Here is a 23,832-nt window from a genome sequence, read left to right as displayed (position 1 = left end):
TTCCAAACCATTACACCCTTAGTAAATTACCGTAGCCATGTCAAAGGTGTGAGCTAGGAAATATATCATAGAATACAGCACCGAGAATACAGTACAGAGTTACCAAATAATTACGGTAAGGAAGGAAAGGGAAAAAAAAAAGAAAAGAAACCTTCAACCAAGCAGACACTGAGGTCACATCCTGACCAGAGGAGGAAGTGTCACATCAGACACTTCCTCAGTGCTATCAGATGCTGTGTGTCACGGAGCGCACCCGTGCCTGCTCTCAGTTCTCTCTGTAACAGCAGCAACTGTGCTCACTAGAGGTGGCCAGAATTCAAAATGCTAAAGAGGAAGCCATCCAATGCCTCAGACAAGGAGAAACACCAAAAACCGAAGGTAAGTTTATTTTCTTACAGAGTAAAACAAACCAAACAGTGTACTAGAAAGCAACACATACTTGCAAATGTAAAACACAGACACACACAGACACACAGACACACAGACACACACATACCATTTACACATACACACATATACATGTATACACACACATACACAAACTCATTCAAGCACACAACACATTCAAACAAACCACACAGTGACATACTTCACACACACACACACACACTCACACACGCATACATGCACACTCACAGCCTACACCATCACCCTACTACTTACATGACATTTTATCTGTCACTTTTAAATTAATTTAAGTAGAGGACTGAGTGCATCAAAAATACATATGGAAGAATTTGCATACTGATGAGCAATTATGGTCTTCACAATTGTGTATTAGATTCAACCCTTTATGTTGTTAGATAAGATTGGGTTAGGATAATTTTATGGAACTGTTTGGTGGCCTCCACTTAACCATTGATATCATGAATTCTCTGCTTATTTTTCATTCCTTGGTTGTTCAATGTCTTACCAGTGTTCTGAAGGAATTATTTTATCTGTTAAATTGTAGATATTTAAAATACATAACAGTAAGAAGACTAAAATGGAGAAATTTTAGGTTAGTTTTTTAAAATTCTTTTTGTAATTTGAATGTTCAGCTATGATATCTTGTATTAGATATGCATTTTCACATTGTCACTAGAGAGAATTGTGCCCTATTTTGAGAAGACACAAAATTTATAAATTAGTAAATTTGATAAGCCAGTCTTATGTAGTATGTTCTTTTATTCTTTCTCTTGATAACAATTGGCATTAAAAAAATATAGAAGAAGCCAAGTTTACATTTTTATAGAACTCTAAACGTCTTTTACTAGTAACATTAATTTCTTTAGTATGAAGTTGTGATGTCAGAAAATTTCTGTCCTATTTATACATTCCTAATGTTTCTCAAATAAATTCAATCTTTTTGTTGGTGAGATAAATACTAGTGGATTCTTTATTTTTAAGGAGTTTACACTTTGTCATCAGCTTTTATTTCTCATTGGGAGAGAGACAGTTTGGGGACTGATTTTCCTTCTGAACTGAGGAGGCACGGGACAATCTTCAATGGTTTAAAACCTTTTGCAAAAGATCTGAAGTAAACTGAGAATTCATTATTTCCAAGTACAGGAAACTAAAACTAGATGATTTTCAACATGATTGTTTCTAATGCAAAAAAGTCAACACAGGTTAGACAAGCATCTTAGAAACACATAGTACAAAAATATATTGCACTTTCTGTTTTTTTATTACTAAAATAAAAATTCACAGCAACACATCCCAAAATATCCAAGAAAGGTTTTTCAAAGAATCATTTTTATTTCTTCATATGATTATATTTGTTGTGAGCTGAGCTCTATCTCCAGTCTCATATGATTGTTTTTTATGTAAAATAGCACTGATTAAATAAAAATATTCAGTTGATCATATTTTTGGAAATATTACAAAAATTGATAAAAAAGTGGCTTACCTCAAAATTTTTCAAAAATGACACTTGACTATTTCATAAGGACTGTATTGCACATTATATTATCAGTATATCATTTCACTAATCTGTTTTCAAAATGATCTTTCATTATTGGCAATGGTCTTAATCACAGTAATTACTAGAGTAGATGTGAACTATTGTTCATCTTATTGATGTCTGTACATATAAAATAAAAACACACTCAATGCACCTGAGAATAAAATATATCACAAGAAATAGTCACACTGAAGACATATATGAATTTAATTTTTTTTGCTGTGACACTAATAGCCCTCCAATTGCTATAATTATGTCTTAGAAACAATTCTTACAAATTCATAGTTTTCAATAGAAAACTTTTGCATATTTCATGAATAAAGTGTATAATCCATAGGAAATGGTAAGAGCACATGATATTCTGATCCTTACACAGATGGCTATTTGAAGGGGTACAAGTTCCCCCACCTATAAGAAGGGAGTGTGTCATCTGTCTAGAAAGACACAACAGGAATGGCAAGAAACTGTCCTGAAATACAGGATGTAACTGTTTATACTGATTATCTATCAGATGATCGTTTCCATATCCTGACCCTGTGCTGTGTGCTCACAAGTATGGAGGGGATTTCCTTGGTTTTATTGTGACTCACCATACGCTACATTTTAAAACTATAAATTAAGGGTTTTGGATAAAGCTGCATGGCCTAGCACCTCTTCTGTCCATAGGTTTAATCCCCTCACACCACACACAGGAGAAGCCTATAATATCTAATATTACCTTAAATAAAAGATAATAAACTTTTTGTTTAAATAGAACACCATGGGTACTAAATTATATGGTAATAAGAAGTTCTTGGACCCTATTAAATAGAAAGATGACTATACGTAGTTAAAATGTAGCATCTTCTAGTGAAATGGTAAGTTGAGGGTGAGGGTACGGCTCAGTCAATAAAATGCTTTCCATGCAAGCATGATGACCTGCAGCAGTTCATCAGAACCTCTGTAGAACTTACAGTGTGGTGTTATGTGTCCCTTAACCCAGCACTTGGGAGGCAGATACAGGCATGGACCTGGGCATAATGGTCCTGGTAGCCTAGCCTAGTCAGGAAGACTCAACAAATGAGAACCACTGTTTCAAATCAAAGACCAAGGCAGACAGCACCTGAGAAGGAATAACACCTGAGATTGTCCAGTGGCCTTCACACACACACAACACATGTACAGACATGTTCAGACATATACCTGCACATGCACTTGCATGTGCATAAGTGCCTATATGAACACACACAAACACACACACAAAGAAATAACTTGATAAATGTTTGAGAAGGGAAGAGACATATTTGATTTAAACATTTATAGACTTTACACATGTATTAAAATTCATATGGTAGCCAGACATAAATACAATCTAACAATTCTTGCTTTCATATATAATAGCTAAAAATACAGTTACAACAATAGACTTTGCTATTTGTATTTTCTAATAGATTCTATAGTGTGATGATTAAAATATTTATAATTCTAATGTGCAGTAATAGATTTTATAGAATACTACATATAAAATAATGTATTATTTTCTTATGTGGATAGTACTTATCAATAAACTTACTAATAATTAAACTTTAAAACCAAATTATAGTTTTGCCACATCTCATTTTATCACTTGTGAGGTATTTTTCTTTTCTGTTTCTGTTTCTCTATTTTGCTAAAGATTATTTTATCCAAGTAGTTTATATGTAAGAAGAATGTCACACAAATATGTTCTTAAAGATTAAAAGTAAAGACTGAGAGTCACAAACCAAAGATCTTCCATATTAGGTACCCTCAAATATCTGAAGACGTATTATAAAATAGGTAATGGTATATACTAAAAGGTTAATAAATTCCAACAAGTTTAGTATGTCCCTCGACTCCATCTGGTATATTGGTAATTTCCAATTAAAAATGAAACTTGGAGAGTAGTGGCTAAGAATTCTACATTTAGATTAGATAAAAATAACCTTGCTTTGTATACATACTTTCCTTTCGAGTTTTTTTTTGGGGGGGGTTGGTTTTGTTTTGTTTTGTTTTGTTTTGTTTTTACTATTTTAGCACTAGTGCTCAATGCTGACCGTGACTTTTGAGACTTTGTAAGCATATTCCACATGTAGACCCAATAAGCTTTCATCTATACTGTTTATATGATCTATAAATGCTCAAATAAGGCATAGTTCTCCTGTGTTTCCTTGACATGTTTATTTTTGCTGCCTGTGTTTATCATTAATTTATTATGTAACAGTCATTCTACTCAGATTTTTTTTACTCTATTTAATACTTGCTCTAACTCTTATCTAATCTCATAAATGAAGGGTCAAAGGCACACTAAAGATTACACACAATTAAAAAAATCAGTTATTTCTATCAAAGATACATAGATGAAAAAATATGTCATATGAAAACACATGTCAATTTCCACTGTTAAAATGGTGGATGTCTTACTACTACTGTGACAGTACAGGCATTGTCTGTCTTAAATGCCAAATGAATGTTAATGACACCAACAAGACCCCATCATTAGAAATCTTTGTACTTTGAAAAGAAATTTAGGGACTCTTTCCTCCTCCAATTATATTCAGGAATTTTGTCGGGGGATCTATCCAAGTACTATATCTGTCTAAATTTCAGCATTTAGAATTGTGTTCATTTTTTCCTTAATTGCCAAATGGTTTTATAAAAATTGTTATCCAATGCAGAAGTTAAGGGCTTATATCCTTCTTCTTTGCTTCACGTTCTAACATAGTAAGGTCTTAACAGATATGTGGAAAATTAAACTTTCCTGAGTTTGTAAACTATGATTTTGGGGTAGCAGGTTGTGCATGTGTTTAAATCCATCTTCGGTTCTCTTTTGAGTGTTAAAGAGCCACTCAAATATGCCCAAGATTTTGCAAGATTCCTAGAAAGATTATTGTTCTCTCATGGCCACCCTTTGTTTCAGGTGAGAGAGCATGCTAGAAAGTTTCTAGAGAAAACGGTCTGAGCCACACAGATGAGATTGGGAACTGTAATTAGGACAATGCAGACTTAATATGTTGGTGTATGGTAATCCATATAAATACATTTTAACCGAGGTCTCCTTTGAGTTAAGAGGATTCAATACCACTGTCATCATAAAGGGAAACATTGGAATAATGGCACTTCTTGAAATAGCTTTTTTTAAAAAAAGGTTCTTTTCAATCTAAAGTGCATACAGAATGAGACACCATTAGTGTCACAGATGCTAATTTTCACAAGCAGTGACTGAAGTGGCATTCCTCCCCATTTGCATTTGATCCCGGCAATGATGAGAGGTGATGAGTTGATTATAAGCTGTTTTCGCTGCACTGCCCGCTGTGCAAATTTATGCTCCTAGACAGGGATGACACATAGTTGTGGCATTAAAGAGATGCCTGCATTGCTTTTTTTTTTTTGTATCAAGGCTCTTAAAATGCACTTTAACCCTTATTTAACCAGGTACAGGAAAGTGGAGACTCTTTCAGGACCCGGTACTTACTTGAGACAAGACACTTGCATACGGAGCCTATGTCCTTTGAATGTTTTGTTAATTCTTTGAGAATTTTATTCAATAAAAATTTGATCATATTATTCTCCTAACCCTTCCCATATATACAGCACATATATCTGTTCTATGTTAGAATTCAGAATTGTGGTTTTTTCTTACTGGTCAAATACAATTATTTGTATGTTTCTTCTAATAACCCACCAAGTCCAATTTGTGTTGACCATATATTCATGGAATTGCGATCATCCACTGGAGTGTAGTTGACCTATTAGAGGCACACCTTTGAGGAAAAAGAACTCTCTCTCTCCCTCCCTCCGAAGTTAGCACCTGTCAATAGCTCCTCCAGGTGGGAGCCTGCAAGACCCCACACACCATGCTGGAAGGTTGACTACCTTTATCTCCTGCAGATCTTGCATATTCAAACGCAGGTGCTGTGAGTTCCTGGAGCAGGGATTCTGTCCTGGCCAGAAGATACTCTTTGGCTCTCTTCTTCCCTAACCTGACTCATGATAACATTCTACCCTGTCTTCCATAATGGCTCCCAGAGCTATGTGGGTTGGTGGATACAGAGGTCCCTTTTAGGATTGAACAACGCTCTGCCACATATTCTCTGCAAATTGATCAGATATGATTTTCTGCATTAACTCTGCAAATTGATCAGATATGATTTTCTGCATTAACTTCCACCCACGCTGCACAAAGGTCACTCTTTGATGAAGGATGAGAGCTGTACCAATGTATTGATATAAAGACAGCCATCTAGAAGACAGTTCACTACAATGCTTACTAAACAAAACAGGATATTCAGGGTACCACGGTGGCCTGTGAACTATTCAAGTATGGGCTCTTGAGTAGATTTATACCACCAGATGTGAATTTCCTCTTTAAAAGCAAGCCTCAAATACAATCAGAAAGCAGTTTGTTACCCAACCCTTGCAACTTCCCAACTCTCTTTCTCTATTTCTCTGTCTGTCTCTGTCTCTGTGTGCGTGTCTCTCTCTCACTCTGTGTGTGTGTGTGTGTGTGTGTGTGTGTGTGTGTGTGTACACCTAACATTTGTGCCCATATTGCATCTATGGACATACTTGACCATGTTGTTCAATAATATACCTCATGAGGCTCACAGCTGGGTAGATTGTTGAAAAGCCCCTGTCCCATAGCATACATAGTCCCTCCCAGTATTATGAGAGGTAGCTAGTAGAGAGGAAGATTCCATAGCCATAAATATGAGTGGCGTATTTATTTTTCAATACCCTTTGACTAAACTTTGTGGTGTCTACAACAATAGGGTCATACCATTAAGTTCTGGTAGACAAACAAGAAGTCTAGTGTTTGGCTGGTGGGTAACAGGAACTCTCCTGAAAGCAGAAAGCAGTTTGTTACCCAACCCTTGCAACTTTCCAACTCTCTTTCTCTATTTCTCAACTCAAGGAATGTATTCCACACCAGGTTCCACTAACTTTAAAAATCTTTCCAAAGCCTTGATGACATAACACTATATTCCGTTAATTTATAGAGAGCAGTGTAATTCTGTACATGTGAAGTATTTTCACTCAAGGTTAAGAAAGGGTTTGAATTTTACATAACAGTGTTTCTACAACCAAATCTGGGCTCTACTGTTGCTGCAGTTTCTTTTTGGATTAAATTTTAATAGATTCATTTAGATAAATTCAGTCCACTGTTTAGTGTTTCAAATAATAGGAGTTGAAAAACCTATGGGTTCATGAAGGGAAGGAGTATGAATGTGCTGTGGACAAGACTTAGAATCTGTGATCTCTTTGGACAGATGACATCCCTTTCAATGTAGTCACACTTTAAATGCAGCAAACACTAAGACTACTAATATCCTATACTATCCTTTTATTCAACTTGTGTCTATATTTTAAGAAATGGCTCGTTTACTGTTCACTGGTTCAAAGAAATCACCTATAATTTACACCTAACTTTTGGAGGGCTTTTCTCTTTTCCTTCAAAATACATTAATTTGATGGATGAATTCATAACTCATTCAATTAACTGTTAAAATTATTAGCTGTTTTTAATGAAGAATATTCTTTCCAGCAAATCACTAACTTGCTTTAGATTTTCCCATCTTATAGAATGTAAATCCTAAACCAAAATTTAATCTCAAGCAAGTAGAAAAACTTTGGTGCCAAATATATTGCCAAAATTTAGAAAGTACTAAGTCAGCATGCAGAAAAATCCAAAGGTAGTTACGTAAGAGAATGTGGCTTCCCCTTGGTATAACATTGACTATTTTATATCCTATAGGAAGAATGTAGAGCCACTACCCGGACTACTAACACTTTGTCTTTTAAAACTCAACTTACTTAACCATTTGTCTCTTGTCTTTCCCTGATTTAGAGAAAAAAATGACTTCATTATCCACAGGGAATGTATTTTTTCAAACAATGGAACCAAGTGCATAAACAATATATCTAAATTTCCAGATCTGATGCATTTCTCCTTGTTTGCTAATATTAAGAATTCAAGTGGAGTTTTAGAAATAACCCATTCACATTCAGTTCTTAGGAGAAATAAAAGCCGTCCTCTATTAAAAAGAAGGGATGCTTTGAAACTGTCTGCGGTGGTAGTTGTGGGGATTCGTATCTACAGGAAGAAGGCTTCTGTTACTACAGTTAGATTCACCTTATCTGAAATTAACATGGGGAAGGCTTGCTTTCTCAGGAGGTCTGCCAGAGAAGACCCTGTCACCGAGCCTGTAGCTTTGTCCAATCGATGGATGCCCCATGTTTTCTGTGCACTTTGCTCCAGGATCTCTTTCTGTCTTGCTGACAACATCCTATAAAGAATCCAGTGGGATTTTATTGAGAAACACCCCAATGATTACATCATTTAGTTAATGATCTCTTTGAAGTTCTTCACACACAGTTACCTTCTGAACTCCTCAAAGTTAGAAGACAGAGGGCAACACAGTTTAGCCACTAACAGTCAAAGAGCTCCCACCAAAGTAGAAGTGAGGATTTGATTTTCAGCTCCTTCTTTCTTCCAGCTATCTTCGATGCCTTTCTTCTGATTAGATGCTCCATGCTTGACCTCCATCTGACTGTCCTGCATGCTTCCCTGTTCTCACACCTTCCTGCCCACTTCAGACTCTCATCTTTTCTCATGCAGATGCACATCTGCTATAATTCAGTAGCTTCCATGAGGCACCATTTAAAACATATAGGAAGAAAATCTGCTCTATACCTCTAAGGGGTCCTTTTACATATTAGGATCTTCGGAGATGTTTTACAAAGATAACCAACCCACTAATGTACCATCTGGTTTAGGGGGCTCATAGAGACTTCTGTTCCTGATGCTACAAACACTCGCTCTGCTGCTTGTCCTATGGAATGTGTCCGTGTATTCATGAACTCGTGCTTACTTGACTACTTACCTGACATCTCGAGAAAGCAGTAGAAATGGTTAGCTAGCAGAACAGTAGGCAACAGGGACTAGAGTCACACACAGCTGGGTTGAAGGTATGAGTTTGATTATTTCTTATCCAGACTGTGGGTACTTTATTAAACCTTATTTGAGCTTTGGGGTTGTGATTGGAAGAGGAGAACATGTTAGAACCTGTCCTGTAGGCTTGTAGGTTGTTAGCACATGTCTATTTCCTGGTTTAGCTGTGTTAAGTAGATAATCTTGGCATCTTTTCTAATTTTCTAATCCTTATTTCATAACTTTCATTTCTTTGGATATAGTTTGTTTCACCCCAACCAGCTCTCCTGTCAAGAACAGAAGATATATCTTACTTAAGTTTTTACCCTGTGACTTGGGAAGAACTCAGGAAGGATTGAATTCAGTCTTTCTGACTCTCAGACTACATTGGCTTTCCTTCCTTCCTTCTTTTTCCAACTATCATAAAAAAACATTTATATAATGCAAAATTGTAGTGATTTTTCAGTATATGTGCTCTGAGTATGGCATGACTAATGGGTAATATTAGTCATTTATAGAAGTAACCTACTTCGGAGATGCCTAACAACCCATTCATGATAAAGATCTGGGCAACACATGATAAAAAACAGAGCAACTGTTTCTAGGATCAGAGTGCAATGAAACAAAACAATAAACAAATAGTATATACATACATATATGTGATTTTTGCTCATATATAATGTATAAAATATAAAGTATATAGTATGTAGTATACAGTATGCAGTATATGCTATATGATATATATGTATATATGTATATATAATTGGAAGCAAGCATCTCATTTATCTCTGCAGACTTTCTCACAAACAAGAGATGCAACCTGAAATAATATTTCCAGTCTTGATGCTAAGTTGACTTTACCATTATCCAGCTTCAACTAACCAAACTAGGTCCCAGCACTGGTATGCTGCATCATGTGCCATTTCTTCCAAGGGACACAATTATTTTTTAAATATATTTTTAAAGATTTATTTATTTTATTTTTGAGTGCACTGTAGCTGTTTTCAGACACACCAGAAGAAGGCATTGGATCCCATTTCCACTCAGGCATATCTAAATTTTTAAATTTATTTATTTATTTAATGTGTGTGTGTGTGTCCACTTCAGACACTCCAGAAGAGGGGCATAAGATCCCTTTACAGATAGCTGTGAGCCACCATGTGGTTGCTGGGAATTGAACTCAGGACCTCTGGAAGAACAGTCAGTGCTCTTAAACACTGAGCGACCTCTCCATCCCCGAAATAATTCTTTCATTAATATGGAGTATGCATTCTTTCTTAGAGAAGCCTTGCTCACAGTAAAGAGATACTTGGCAGTGCTAACTTTTGGTATCCTTGTTTATAAGTGAGTCAATATGAAGTGACTTCTGTAAGCTTGGCCAAAGCCTTGGATCTGACCTAGAGACTCACCCAGTGTACTTGGTTTCCTAGAAGGACTAGCTGCTGTCACTCCTAATAGCTTTTTCATGTAATAAAGTCAAACCAGGAAATAATGGGCTTTATTTCTATAATTATGCAGTTTTACTATCTAGAATAAGATCCAAGGCAGATTTAGCCAATATAAAACCTTACTTTATAAGACACAATGATTGGAATTAGATATCAACTAGAGAACACACTGGAACTGTATAGGGGTAGTCCCTGGACATTTTATTGTTGCAGTAGACATTCTTTTGTAATGTGTATGCTTACCTTACATATGTTCTCTATTAGAATTGCATAGCCATCATTTTCCTTTGGCTCAAGGATAGCTTTTGTTTGGGTTGTTTAAGTTAGGGTTACTCAGGATTAGGGCTACCTCATTATTAATACCCACCAGTTTTAAGGTAGCCATTCACAATGAAACACATGTTTATAATGTAAGAAATATAACTCCTTCAGAAGTCAAGGTAATACAGTTATGAGACATGACATTGTAGGCCACAGAGTGCTCATCAGCTCAACTAGTTTTTATCACTACTATGTATCCCTCAATACACTGAAGTATACATGCAATCAGATGTAAATTTGCAGAGAGGAAAAAAAATTTTATAATGATAGATTTGGTTGTAGTAATACGTGTATTTGATAATGAAGAATCCCAATGGTGTCTTTCAAAAAGCCCTAGCACCCACGCTAGGGTATTTTTACCCACATATTCCTTCCCTGTTTGGGATTGCATATCATATATTTACCGCACATAAACATGTCTGTTCTTACTAAGGAAAAACAAAACCCGTTTCGACTCCTAAGGCTGTGGCAGCAGTTGCTGCCTGGGAAGAGAGTGTTTATAAGGTTTATGATATTAACTGCAGCACTCAACCTCAGGCAGCATAAAGCATGCAAAAAAGAACTTTCTGTCAGTTTTATTATTTCTAAAAAGGTTCCCCTTGAAGCAGAAGAGTGACCTTGCTTTGCTGAGCTGACATATGCCACTGGATTAATGGCGGAGCTTGGCTGAAGGGGAGCTCACAGACACATTACAACTCCAGAAGCTGGGCTGGCGGTGACCATTAATCAGGGCTACCAAAATCATGCATCAAACCCACCCATTTAAAAGTAGTAAAAATGACTTAAAAAAAACTTTTTTTGAGAATTAGCTTATTGTTTGTCATTACTTGTGTTCAAGGAGATCACTGAATGACTAAAATATTCCTTGAGGAGACCTTTAGAAAGGTCATTTTGTTCCCAGAGGCCACCTACAGCAGAGTGTGGTTAAAATCTAAGGGATGCATAAGGTGTTGGTACCCCTGAGTGTCTGATGGAAAATTACTGGATGGATTCATTCTTTCCAAGTTAACTTCCAAACCTTTAACTATTATTTTATAGCAATGAGTACTATGAATTAACCTGATTTCTTTCTGATGATACATGTAACAGCAACATATATTATGATCAGATATTGTATATTAGTCATAGTAGTAGCACATGAGTGACAAGTTTGTTAGAGGATTCTTTAAAAACCTAAAGTTCGAGTCAACATATTAAACGATTTAATATGTTTAAAAGTCTCCTAAGCTTGGAAGTGCCATATACCCTTTCGTCATATTGATTACGATTTCATTAGAAATTTTCATAGACTTACCACCTTTAATTATTGAAAATATTTTTTAAAAATGTCTGAACTATTAACTTCTAAAAAGTATTGTTCCATAAATAAGAAGGTAAATGACTCTTATCCTTTTTGAACTTTCTTAATACAAAATTTAACGTTTTGCTTCTGCATCATACTTCTCATTTAGATTAGTGTTGCTTTATATATACTATGGCATGATTTCATTTGCAAGCAGTGCAAGTGGAAAAATTAGACATTTATAAGAGAACAAAAAAGAGGTGTTTTAGATGTATTTAAAACTTGGGTTGCCATAGCAGAGCAACAATATTTGAGGTTCTTCTAAATATTGGTTGCCTTTCCTTACCAGGGTCTTAAATATTTCTTTGGTTGTTAGAAATAGAGTATACAAAATATTAGAATGCAGGGTATCTGTTTTTGAAGTTTACTTATTTGACTAAATAGAAGATTGTAATCAGTAATGGCATGACGAGTTCATATATTTGGTCACAGATTAAAAATATCAAATTTGTACGAAAGTTATCTTTTAAACTAATTGGAGAAGAATGTTTTTTTTTAATTAGAATATTGAATCCCTACCCATGAGAGGAGATACAGAGACAAAGTTTGGAGTAGAAACTGAAGGAAAGGCCATCCAGTGACTGTCCCACCTGGAGATCCATCCCATTATACAGTTCCCAAACCCAGACACTATTGTGGATGCCAAGAAGTGCTTGCTGATAGGAGCCTGATATAGCTGCCTCCTGAGAGGCTCTGCCAGTGCCTGACAAATACAGAAGTAGATGCTCACAGGGTCCCCAATGGAGGAGCTAGAGAAAGGACCCAAGGAGCTGAAGGGGTTTGCAGCCTCATAGGAGGAATAACAATATCAACTAACCAGTACCCCCTAGAGCTCCTAGGGACTAAACTACCAATCAAAGGGTACACATAGAGGGACTCAAGGCTTCAGCTGCATATGTAGCTGCATATGTAGCCTTGTGGGATATCAATGAGAGGAGAGGCCCTTGGTCTTGTGAAGACTCGATGTCCCAGTGTAGGGAAATGCCAGGACAGGGAAGCAGGAGTGGGTGGGTTAGTGAGCAAGGGGAGGGGGAGGGGATGTGGGGGGTTCGGAGGGGAAATGAGGAAAGGGGATAAAATTTGACATGTAAATAAAGAAAATATCTAATAATGAAGAAAGAAAGAAAAAAAGGAACAAAAAGAATAAAGGATATTTACTGGTGAAAGAGAGAGAGAGAGAGAGAGAGAGGGGGGAGAGAGAGAGAGAGAGAGAGAAAGAAAGAAAGAAAGAAAGAAAGAAAGAAAGAAAGAAAGAAAGAAAGAAAGAAAGAAAGAAAGAAAGAAAGGGGAAAGGAATTAGAATTCCTTTTCTTTGCACAGCCTTTCCTGTACCATGGTGAACAGAAACGAAGATTGATAATGAGAAAGTTGCCAGAGGCAGTTTTAGCTTTTGGTGAGGGTAGTAGATATGTAAGCCCAGTTACCTTGGCTACTCATGTGTTCCCTCCTGCATCCTACATTCTTCCAAGCACTACCTGTATACTGTACATGACCTGTACACTTAAAAGTTCTTGCTAATTTTAAGCTAGAGATATTATTGTCCATCCCGGCAATAAAAAAAAAATCTAGTAAAATAACAATGTTCCAAATTTAAAAAGATTAGTCATTAAAATGATTGTGTCCATCTGACCATAGCTTTTTTTTTTCTGCAACAGCTGAAGAGGAATTTGAGTTTACATTAGTCACATTTTTGTCTTCCAGAAGTATTTTTCAAATATAATAAATAGTTACCCCCACCACCTTTTCTTATTTTATCATTTTAAAGCAGTACTACCTTTGGCTTTGGTATCTCAGAAAACAGCTACAGAATCTTAGAATTAAAAAAAAACTTTGAAGCAACTTAAAATTGTATTGGTTTGAGATCATTTCATGTCCAAATTTTTGATCACTTACTCTTTAGAATAAGATTATAGGTATGGGCCTAGACATGCATACAAGATATTATTAAGATTGAATATTTTTATGATCATATGTGTGCAGGCATGCATGCAATTGCCAGTTTATCCCTGTGGTTTCTATGTGCACATAGATGTGGAGGATGGAAAAGAAACTCTATGGTTCTTGAAAACAGCATATGCCATATTTGGGACAAGGTCTCTGCTCTGATTATCACTCATCAGGCTGAACTGCATGGCCAGCAAGCTCCAGACATCCTTCAGTTTCTGCCTCCCTGGTGCTGGGTGTGGCACTGCACCTGACATTTTTAGTGGGTTAGGGGAATCAAACATCCTTATGCTTACAAGGATAGAGCTTCACCATTGAGCAATATTGCTACTTTTAATATTTATAGTTTCATTTATATTTTATAGAATTTTAAAACATTCTTTATAGTAAATTTTTGCCCTATGATACTTTTTATTTGAAAAATATATTTAGAGCATATCAATGCATTACTTCTGAGCTCCCTTCAACTAACATGGACTCGAATAATTTTTACTGAATTCTAGAAGTGTTACATGACTTACAGTCTTTAGTTGCAGTGTAAAATAACGGAACATAGTGGCATACCATAGAAAGGAACAATTGAGAATTCTTAAATACTCAAGCCTTTTGACTCTCAAATATGTTTAACGCTCTACATCAGCTGTTGTATCATTTTTACATTGCTATTTTCAGTTATTATTGAAATTCTTGCCCCCACCCCACTGTGACTCTCTGCAGAAAAGTTTAGTGCCACATAAAATTCTAAAAGTAAAGATTCCGTATGAGAAATTTCAGCAAAATTTAGAAACGAATGATAGCACTGGGGTGAGAACATTCTGCCCATGTTTTGCAGTTGACGTGAAGCTAATGAGGTAGAGAATGAGCCCGTTGACTTGGGTTCCTAGAAGCCAGGCCCACCACTGAGACTATTCATAACACTGCGTTGTGTTCTGCTTTGTTTGGGTGATGTGATCATTTTCTTGAGCTCCGAGTCGCCTTTATACAAGGATGTAGTGTGAGTGTGGAAGGCACTAACTGTTGATTCTGCAGTTCTTGTTGCTTTTTTAGCTTGAAGTTCCCTGGCACCTCACAGACTGTCTTCCACAGACATCACATGATGCTGTGATTATTTAACACTGAGGCAATCCTAACAGGTTATTTTTAAGTGAGTTAAATGTGATTTTTCACTCTCCAACATCTTAGCACCTGAGTCATCCAGGACAATTAAATCCTCGAATGCTTTTGGATAAAGGGTGACAGACGTGTTGAGGTTTAACGTTTTATAATACAACGTTAATGGCGAACTCAAATGGAAATTTGATCTGAAGAGTGGATACTAACAAATGTCTTATGAGTAATGTTTAGATGTGAGAACTTGTTGGCAGTGAGTATATATAACTTCTAATTTGCCAGGATACTTCAAAATACTGTGGGTGTCTGATTCACATTGGCAAATATTTTCTTTGAAATAGATTGACACTTCTACCAGTGACTTGCTCATTTTTAAAAATTTATTCTTTAATCTTCTTTTTTTACAGTCCAGACTTTATCCCCCTCCTGGTTCACCCTCTGACAGTTCTATGTCCCATACCTCCTCCACCTGTCTCCATGAGAATGTCCCCCTCCAGCATTCACCCCCTCCCAACCAGGCCTCCCTACTCCTTGGGGCCTCAGGTCTCTCAAGGGTTAGGTGCATCTTCTCTCACTGAGGCCACACCAGGCAGTCCTCTGCTGTATAAGTGTGTGTGTGTGTGTGGTGGCTCATATCAGCTGGTGTATGTGGTGGCTCAGTGTCTGAGAGATCTTGGGGATCCAGAATAATTGAGGCTGCTGGTCTTCTTATAGATTCCCCCTCCTCCTAAAAGGGGCCTACCATGACTACTCTCCAAAAAGACTTGCTCAATTTTTAGTCATTGTTTATTTATTTGACAACTCTACAAGTTGGTGGCTGGATAAGAAAGAAAAGTTAGGTCAAATCTCCTGGTTTTGGTCAAAAGCTTGATTCATATTTAAAATAAAAAAAGACTCCACAGTTTTCTTTCATGTTCATAGTACAGACAGGCAAATGGTTAAGGAAGCTTACTTAGTTCCGTCATCCTGTCCCCTTCAGAGAACTAAACCCTCTTCACAGCACTGACCATGTTCCTATATCTCTGTAGTAATGAAAATGCACACCGGTAGTCAGGAGCTCTTTAAACACAGAACATTCCTCAATATGGCTCCTCATAGAGATTTTGAACATACATCCTTGTAAGCTTAAGGACATTTGATCCCCAAATCCACTAAAAAACGTTGGGTGCAGTGCCCTACCCAACACTGAGGAGGCAGAGGCTGAAGCTGGAGCTTGCTGGCCGGCCAGTTCAACCTGATTAGTCAACACCAGGCCAGAGACAGACATGCGTTCTAATTCTATCCTTTGCCCCGGCCCCTATGCCTACACACACTTCTCCCCTTGCCCTCTCCCTTCCCTTTGAATACCACCTCATGTGAGCCCATGCAGTGCTTTAGTCACGAACATGTTCTGGTTGCTTCTCTTTCAGTACATATTGATAGTTATTTTCTATATCTAGTGTTATAGTAGAGACTGGCAAAATAGTAATTTTATGATTTCATCAATTTTTAATAACTAGAATATATAAGTACAACATGTACACATTCAGAATAACTTCCCATGATCAATTGTTCAGTTAACTCGGAAACATATTTCATTCAGAAAAGGGACACTATTGTCTTTTATTTTTTGTCTGTTCTCAAAATGCTGCTATTATATTTCCCAAGACAAACACTGATATTTCTCTCCAGTATGATGATAAATCAGTGGATTTTGACATGTTAAGATATACTGAAATGATCTCACAGTATATTACATGTACTACTTCCATTAAAACTAAAATAGCATGCTTTGGGCTACAATCTATCCAAACACTAAAAACCTTCTGTATAGCCCCCTAGCTATTTGGAAGGTGTGTCTGTGGTTTGACAAAGCACCAGGCATACAGGTGTGTGCATAGGGTCGAATTTGTGAACTAGAGTTGATCCAAGGCTGGGTTGTCATTGTTCTGGACCTTTATATGTGTGAGTGCAGCTAGGAACAGAATAGTTTTAGAAGTGAGTTGGGAAAATCTCACGGTGCTTTCAATTGGGATTTAAGACTGTGGGTTTTATTTAAGCATTTTATTTTATATCTACAACGATTTTATTATAATTCCGATGATCTTGACTTAAATGATATTGACATTGTTACTGACTTTAATTGTTTTCAGTGTTAACATCTATGTCAGTCCTACTAACCACAATGATGGCAGAAGGTTAAGATTTAGTTTTCCATTACATTGTCCTTGCAGTACTTCCGTGTACAGACTGACAAATTCCTTTGCTTTAAAATGACTTGTAATAAGCTTTTCCTTAAGCAATCCACTCAATTTAGAGTTTAGTAGATGTGTTTCATTTGGATGTTAAAGTTTAGGGATTTTTATTTTGATTGAATTTGAGAAAGTTTTGCACAGTTTTGTACTCAAATCTATGAAACAACACATATTCATCATTTCTTTCTTCCACACCCCTCACTTGTTTTCATTTCTCTTTGAAAGAAAGCCTGGATTTGCCTTCATGAGATTTACAGAATATTTTCTCACTTACATAAATGGTCACTCATTCTGTTTGGTATTATCTTTTTCACTGTATGCTAGTGAATTCCCTTTCCATTGAATTAGGGAAAAAAAAATTTCAGGGGTATATATATATATATATATATATATATATATATACTAATTTAGCATCCTTTTGATAAGTGTTGGGATTTACAGGTTTCTGGGTAAAATATTACAATGAATGTATAGTACATTCATATGTTAGTATTCATATGTTAGCATATTCACATGTCAGTCTGGCATTGACATTTAGAAATGTGATTGCTATGACAAAATACAAATATATGTGAAAACTTACCAGATGTTGCCAAATTTCCCTCCACAGATGTTGTGCCATTTTACAAGTGATTTACTAAACATATTACAAGGGTTGTATACTTCATTTGGCTGGGGTGGAGCTGGGATTGAACATAGAGCCTTGCACATAGATGCAAGGTATGTGTTCTATTTTTGAGCTACACTCCAAGCCCTTGTATATACTTACACACAATGTAAAGGGCAAGCATGATCTAATGCCACTATTATCAAATGTTGCTTACATTTTGAATTGCTTTTTTATTCAGGGCGCTTTTCCCAGAGACAGTTTTTTGTTCATGTAATTGCTTGATCTTGATCAGAGCCTTTGTCACCGGCTAGTGTCTGCAGAATGATCACACCGTACACATTTGTGAATATTCAAACATGTTCTCTTTTATTAAGGACTACTATGTAGGAAGCAGGCCTTGCTTCTTCATAATTCACCTTTTCATGATAAACCTTGACAGTAGAAATTATAAATCCATTTCTTGTCCATACCTCATAGTAGACATTAGCTCCTTTCTGACCTAAGCTATAACCTATAAATATATTATGAAACCATCTTCTCAGAGAGTAACTAACTTTTGGAGTGAATAATGAAATATGCTAAGTGCCCTTCTAAATAAGAACTGAAATTTACTTCTTAAGAGTATCTCAGGATGGACAGACCGACTCCTCAGCCTTTAGGTTGCTGGGACTTTAGTATTGATAGGACTGACAAGACCCAAAGTAGCAGGTTTTTTTTTCTTTTTTTTTTTTATCTTTTAAAATCACTATTCCCATATCTGCTTTTCTTTATTGGTATAATGGAGGAAGAATTAATTTTAAAAGGTGGTGGCTATTGATTACTTAATGGAATAATATAGTGTAGAGAAATGCTGAAGTGAATCTACTTTGTGCCCTCCCGTGCAGCAGGCCCCATTATCCAGCAGTGGGAAGCATTCTGTAGCTCTCATTAATATGCAAGAGGTACCATCCGACTGGGTATAGGCTACCGAACTGCCACAGGTCTAGGTTACAATAGGCCATAAGAATGTCCCAAGTATACAACAGAGTAATAACTGTCCTTGATGGATTCACCTGTGAGCAGGACCATAGTTTCCTCACTTCTCTCTGATCTTTGAGCCTTGATGGCCTAATGGAAAATGCCCACAAGGCAAGGTGAAGTGATCCACTCTGGGTTTATGTCTTGTTCCGTACGCTCGGTATGAGATGGCTTGGTAGTTTCCACTGTGGAACACAATTTCAGCTATCTTGTCTCTGCTCTCATTACAAACAAAAAGAACTGGGAGCTAGGTCAGCAAGGGAGGCAAGTCAGCAAAGGGTATTTTTTTCTACAACAGTCATCATTCTTGGAGCAACGTTCTAGAGCACAACGTCTAATAGGCTCGCTATGTGTCACATGTCCAGGGGCTTCTTATTCCAATTCATTTTAAAGAATTTTAATGGAAGTTGGTGGAGATGTGTCTAAGAATGGTCCCAAGGACAAGCCTTCTCTGGAAAAGAATTTTTAAAGTGAGAGATAAGTTCTAAGTGGACAATAATAAATTCTACAGGCTACTGACTACTGCTATTAATCTTTTTTTTCCAAATTACTAGGTCACTTTTTCAGTAAAATCTATCAATTTCTAAAACATATTATTTTGAAATGAGGTACAATCCTTAGGACAAGCTATCTTCTTTAGATTTATAGGTACACACACACACACACACACACACACACACACACACACAATTAGATACCCACCACCCTAAACAATGAATAAAATTAAATAGTGAGAAAGTCAATTTTTTGACTCAGTGATTTTGAAGAATTTTGAAAATGGTTCAGAAGAACCATTTAACTTTGAAATATCTCAGGTTTATTTATAATCACCAACCTAGACTGCGTTGCATAAGAATAATCCAGCATTGTAACATGTGGGGTGTAGGGAACTTGACCTGCACAACGGGGGAAGAGATTAGGATCTCATTGCGATTCCAGGGGAAATGTGACAAGATTCAGTTTGCCTCTCCATCTTATACTGTACATGCCTACATGTTCAGTCTATTAATATGTCCACCTGTATGCTTTTTTTTTCTAATAACTGACAGAGAATTTAAAGTTAGCAGAATGTATTAGTGGGAAGTGAACTTGTGTTAATTTTGTTTTTCAATAAGCTTATCTGAGGAAGCAGAAGAACAATTACTCAGACCTTTTCTTGTTTTCATTGTTGCCTTTTACTGGTTGCCCACTTTGTTGGTAAATACTGCCTATCCTTTCCTAGTGCAAATAACTTAGTGTTTAGCTTACCTAAAGAAGGCTCAGTTTAGATTCTTCATAGGTTTCAGGTGCTTGGGTCAAGAGCCTAAAGAAATAATTTAAATAATGTTTTTAAATAACCATGGTCTTAACCACTATTACACAAATCAAAGGAGGATATTTTAGAAATTTTTCATATAAAATACAAATAATATTAATACATCCAATGGCTTTTGATGGCTTAGAGGACTTTTCATAGCTTTCCATATTCAAAAGGCATTTCTGAGAAGCTATAATAAATTTATTGCTTTCAGTTGTGAAAGTCACAAACCTTAAGTTTCTTTTCCTTTTCCAATTTTACAGCGCAGCAGCAGTTTTGGGAATTTTGACCGTTTTCGGAATAATTCCGTATCAAAATCTGATGACTCAATTGAGGTTGGTATTTTATTTTATCTCTATGAATATTATGACAGTATATTATAAAAGTTTATAGTGTAAAAGGATAATACTATTTTTCTGAGTTAGGTCAAGAAATTAAATACATTTTCAAGTCATGTACACTTACACAGAATTTTGAAATAGATGAGCAAATATTTAGGGCCTAGCACCACATTGGGCATTAAGGTAAAACAGCTATTTAAAAAGCTTACTCAATATTTGGGCAGAATAGTAATTTCAAGTTAGTTATACTTTGAAGATAGTTATGATTCAAAGTTACATTGACAGCTCCAAGTCCCCTGAGCATGTCCATGCTGAAGCAATATTCTTGCCTGAGTTGATAGCATGCCAGGTAGGGAAATGGGCTTGATAGTCATTCTGATGAGGGGAGCATGTAGCTACACCACTGAACGCTGATACTTCTAGTATTTACAGTAAATATCTTACTGGTCAGCATAATGTGCATATTTATAAACTAAACACACTTTGTGTATGTCCTAACAGTAATGTTGAAGTGTGCTTTAACATTAAATTTTGTATATAATAATAATAGCAGTACCAGCGATAGCTACATTTAAAGGAGTGCTTGACATGAAGGAAGTATAGTGTTGCCATTTAGGAATTATTGGTGTTTTGATTTATGATGAAGGTATATATGTATTCCCTGATCATAATTCCTTTTCTACTACAGAGTTATCAAATGATGAAGGCAGAGCTAAACCTTCATCATTTGACTGTGATGTCTGACCTGCTTGTTATACCACCTTATTTACTAGGAGCCATTTCCTTTTTTTTTTTTTTTGATTTTTAATATTTTTATTACATATTTTCCTCAATTACATTTCCAATGCTATCCCAAAAGTCCCCCATAGCGCCCCCCACTTCCCTACCCACCCATTCCCATTTTGGCCCTGGCATTCCCCTATATTGGGGCATATAAAGTTTGCAAGTCCAATGGGCCTCTCTTTCCATTGATGGCCGACTAGGCCATCTTTCGATACATATGCAGCTAGAGACAAGAGCTCCGGGGTTCTGGTTAGTACATCATGTTGTTCCAACAATAGGGTTGCAGATCTAGGAGCCATTTCCAATGAGTGACTAAAGAAAGGCACAGTAGCTAGTTAAGTAACAGAGGAGGGTTGCACACTCAGAGAACTAAGAATGTGACACATATTCATTATTAAACCTGTTCCTGACCCAGTGAATTCACTAATAGTTTCTTTTAGATAAATAATTTATATAAATCTCACAAACAGAAGTATATATATATATATATATATATATATATATATATATATATATTTACACACACACACTCACACCCTGACTTAGGTTTTTTTTTTTTTTTTTTTTTTTTATGCTGTTGTGATAAAATATGCTGTCAAGAGGAACTCTAGAAAGGACTTTTTTTTTTTTTCATAGTACATTTAAGGATTACGGTCCATCATGTTGGAGAAGTCAAAGCTGTGAGATCTTGAAGCAGCAGGCCACATCACACTCATAGTCAAGAAGCTGAGAGCAGTAGATGCGTGCTGCTGTTCTGTTTCTTTCTCCATTTATCAAGTCCACCCAGAGAATGGTGGCTAGAGTGCCTGGCTCCTCCCATTCCAATTACGTAATCAGAATCATCCTCCACAAACACTCACAGATTCAGTTCCTAAGTGATTGTAGATCTTTCCAGATTGACTATAAAACCTAGACACTGCAACCATGTTTTCCAACCTATATATTTAATGGACAACTATATTAATTATATATGTACTCACATAAACATATATGTATAACCACTTGTCTATATATGTGTGTATACACACGTGTGCATACACAGAGGGGAACTTACTTGTATGACTGATTTCACTTAATGTTTTGTATTAGCTTTTACCTCACTGTAACCATATACTGCTGTATTCTGCTGCTACTTAATTTTTAATAAACCTATGAAGTATCTCAGGCTCATTCACTGTCAATGGAATAAGGAGTAACGGCTTTGTCATTTGTTAAAGCATTTAGCAGAGCTGATAACGTAGTTTCTCATTTATCAGAAACGCAGCATCAATTCCTCATTCTTTTCACAGTCGTCTACACAATGGCAGGCTTTCTGTTTGGTGCTCCGGAGTCTTGTAGCAATGGGAGATGGAAATGCCTGCTTCCTAATGCTCGCAAAGAAATAGCACTTTGAAAGATCATGACAGCAGAGCTGTAGATTCCACACACACACACACACACACACAAAATGTATTTAAGGCTATGGAGAACGTCACAGCAAAGAAAACTAATTCAAACTGTATAAAACAGTTTCTCTGAAGCTTCTATAAACAATGATAGGAAAACCAAGAAGTATTTGTATTGCATTCCTTGAAGTTTTGACGATAGCATCAATATCAGTTGTAACTAAATGACATGTACTTCAGTTACTACTAAGATAAGTTTACAGTTAAAACCAGGTTTAAACACAGGAAAGGGGAAGGAAAAGGCCAAGTAAACTTTTAAAGTGCTTCCCAATTCTTTTTTATTCTGATATTTTAAATTAAGCCAAGACTCTTTGCCTTTGTAACCTTGAGTGTAAAAATTAATAATGTGCAATGAGGGCCTAAATTGGCTGTCCATTCATATTTATCATATGCAATTTGGGGTAAGATATGAGGCAAAATATAATGTTGATTAATAATGATGTTAACTATGTGCTTAAACTCTCATATTAAAATATTCATGCTCAATAAACAGACGTTTCCCATCATTTTTTATGTTCGGGTATGAATGGCTGTCCACCCGTCAAGCATGGTGGACAGTATTTAAGCAGATGACCTTGACAGTTCATTGTTTCCACATCTGATGTATCATGAACATCTAATCCAAATATGTCCTCCAGAGGAGGTGGAAAAACTGTCTCAAATTTCTACATCAGGAATTTGATTTCTTTAAAGGTTACTGAGCACCAGTTAATGTGCTTGGAAATATTCCTGACACTAGAATGAAGCACACAGAGGAAGCCTTTAATCTGTAGAGCATGTGTCATGCGAGAAATGCAGAGAGGAAGTCAATGAGCAAAACATTATCAAATAAAATAAGGGCAGAGATGAATACTCAGGTAAAACAAACAAGAAGTGTGGACAGACATTGAGAGGGACCAATCAGATGCCTTCTTTCCTGTACCATGCATTAAATGGAAACTTCAACAGCTAAAAAAATACATCTGTGGCTTTCAGGAGAAGGCAACACAAAAGCAAGTCCAAACCTTGGTGATAACCAGATAAAATTGAAGAGATGCTTTATCATGGCAATATTTGATTATCAATTC

The 23,832-nt window shown here is 36.3% G+C and overlaps 1 protein-coding gene across 2 annotated transcripts in view; it reads left to right on the top strand.

Moving 5' to 3' along the window:
* The first annotated feature begins 253 nt into the window (after window positions 1-253).
* Samsn1 (SAM domain, SH3 domain and nuclear localization signals 1) overlaps window positions 254-23,832 on the top strand; it is a 50,062-nt gene continuing 26,483 nt past the window's right edge. For both annotated transcript variants that reach the window (XM_021185393.2, XM_029470648.2), the window contains exons 1-2: window positions 254-378; window positions 20,460-20,531. In XM_021185393.2, coding sequence (XP_021041052.1) covers window positions 322-378; window positions 20,460-20,531 — 129 coding nt within the window. In that variant the 5' untranslated portion in view covers window positions 254-321. The remainder of the gene's footprint in view (window positions 379-20,459; window positions 20,532-23,832) is intronic.

This window comes from Mus caroli, unplaced genomic scaffold (assembly GCF_978045245.1).
Source record: "Mus caroli unplaced genomic scaffold, Mus_caroli_1 scaffold_17, whole genome shotgun sequence".
Taxonomy (NCBI): domain Eukaryota; kingdom Metazoa; phylum Chordata; class Mammalia; order Rodentia; family Muridae; genus Mus; species Mus caroli.
This window is presented reverse-complemented; position numbering and strand designations above follow the sequence as displayed.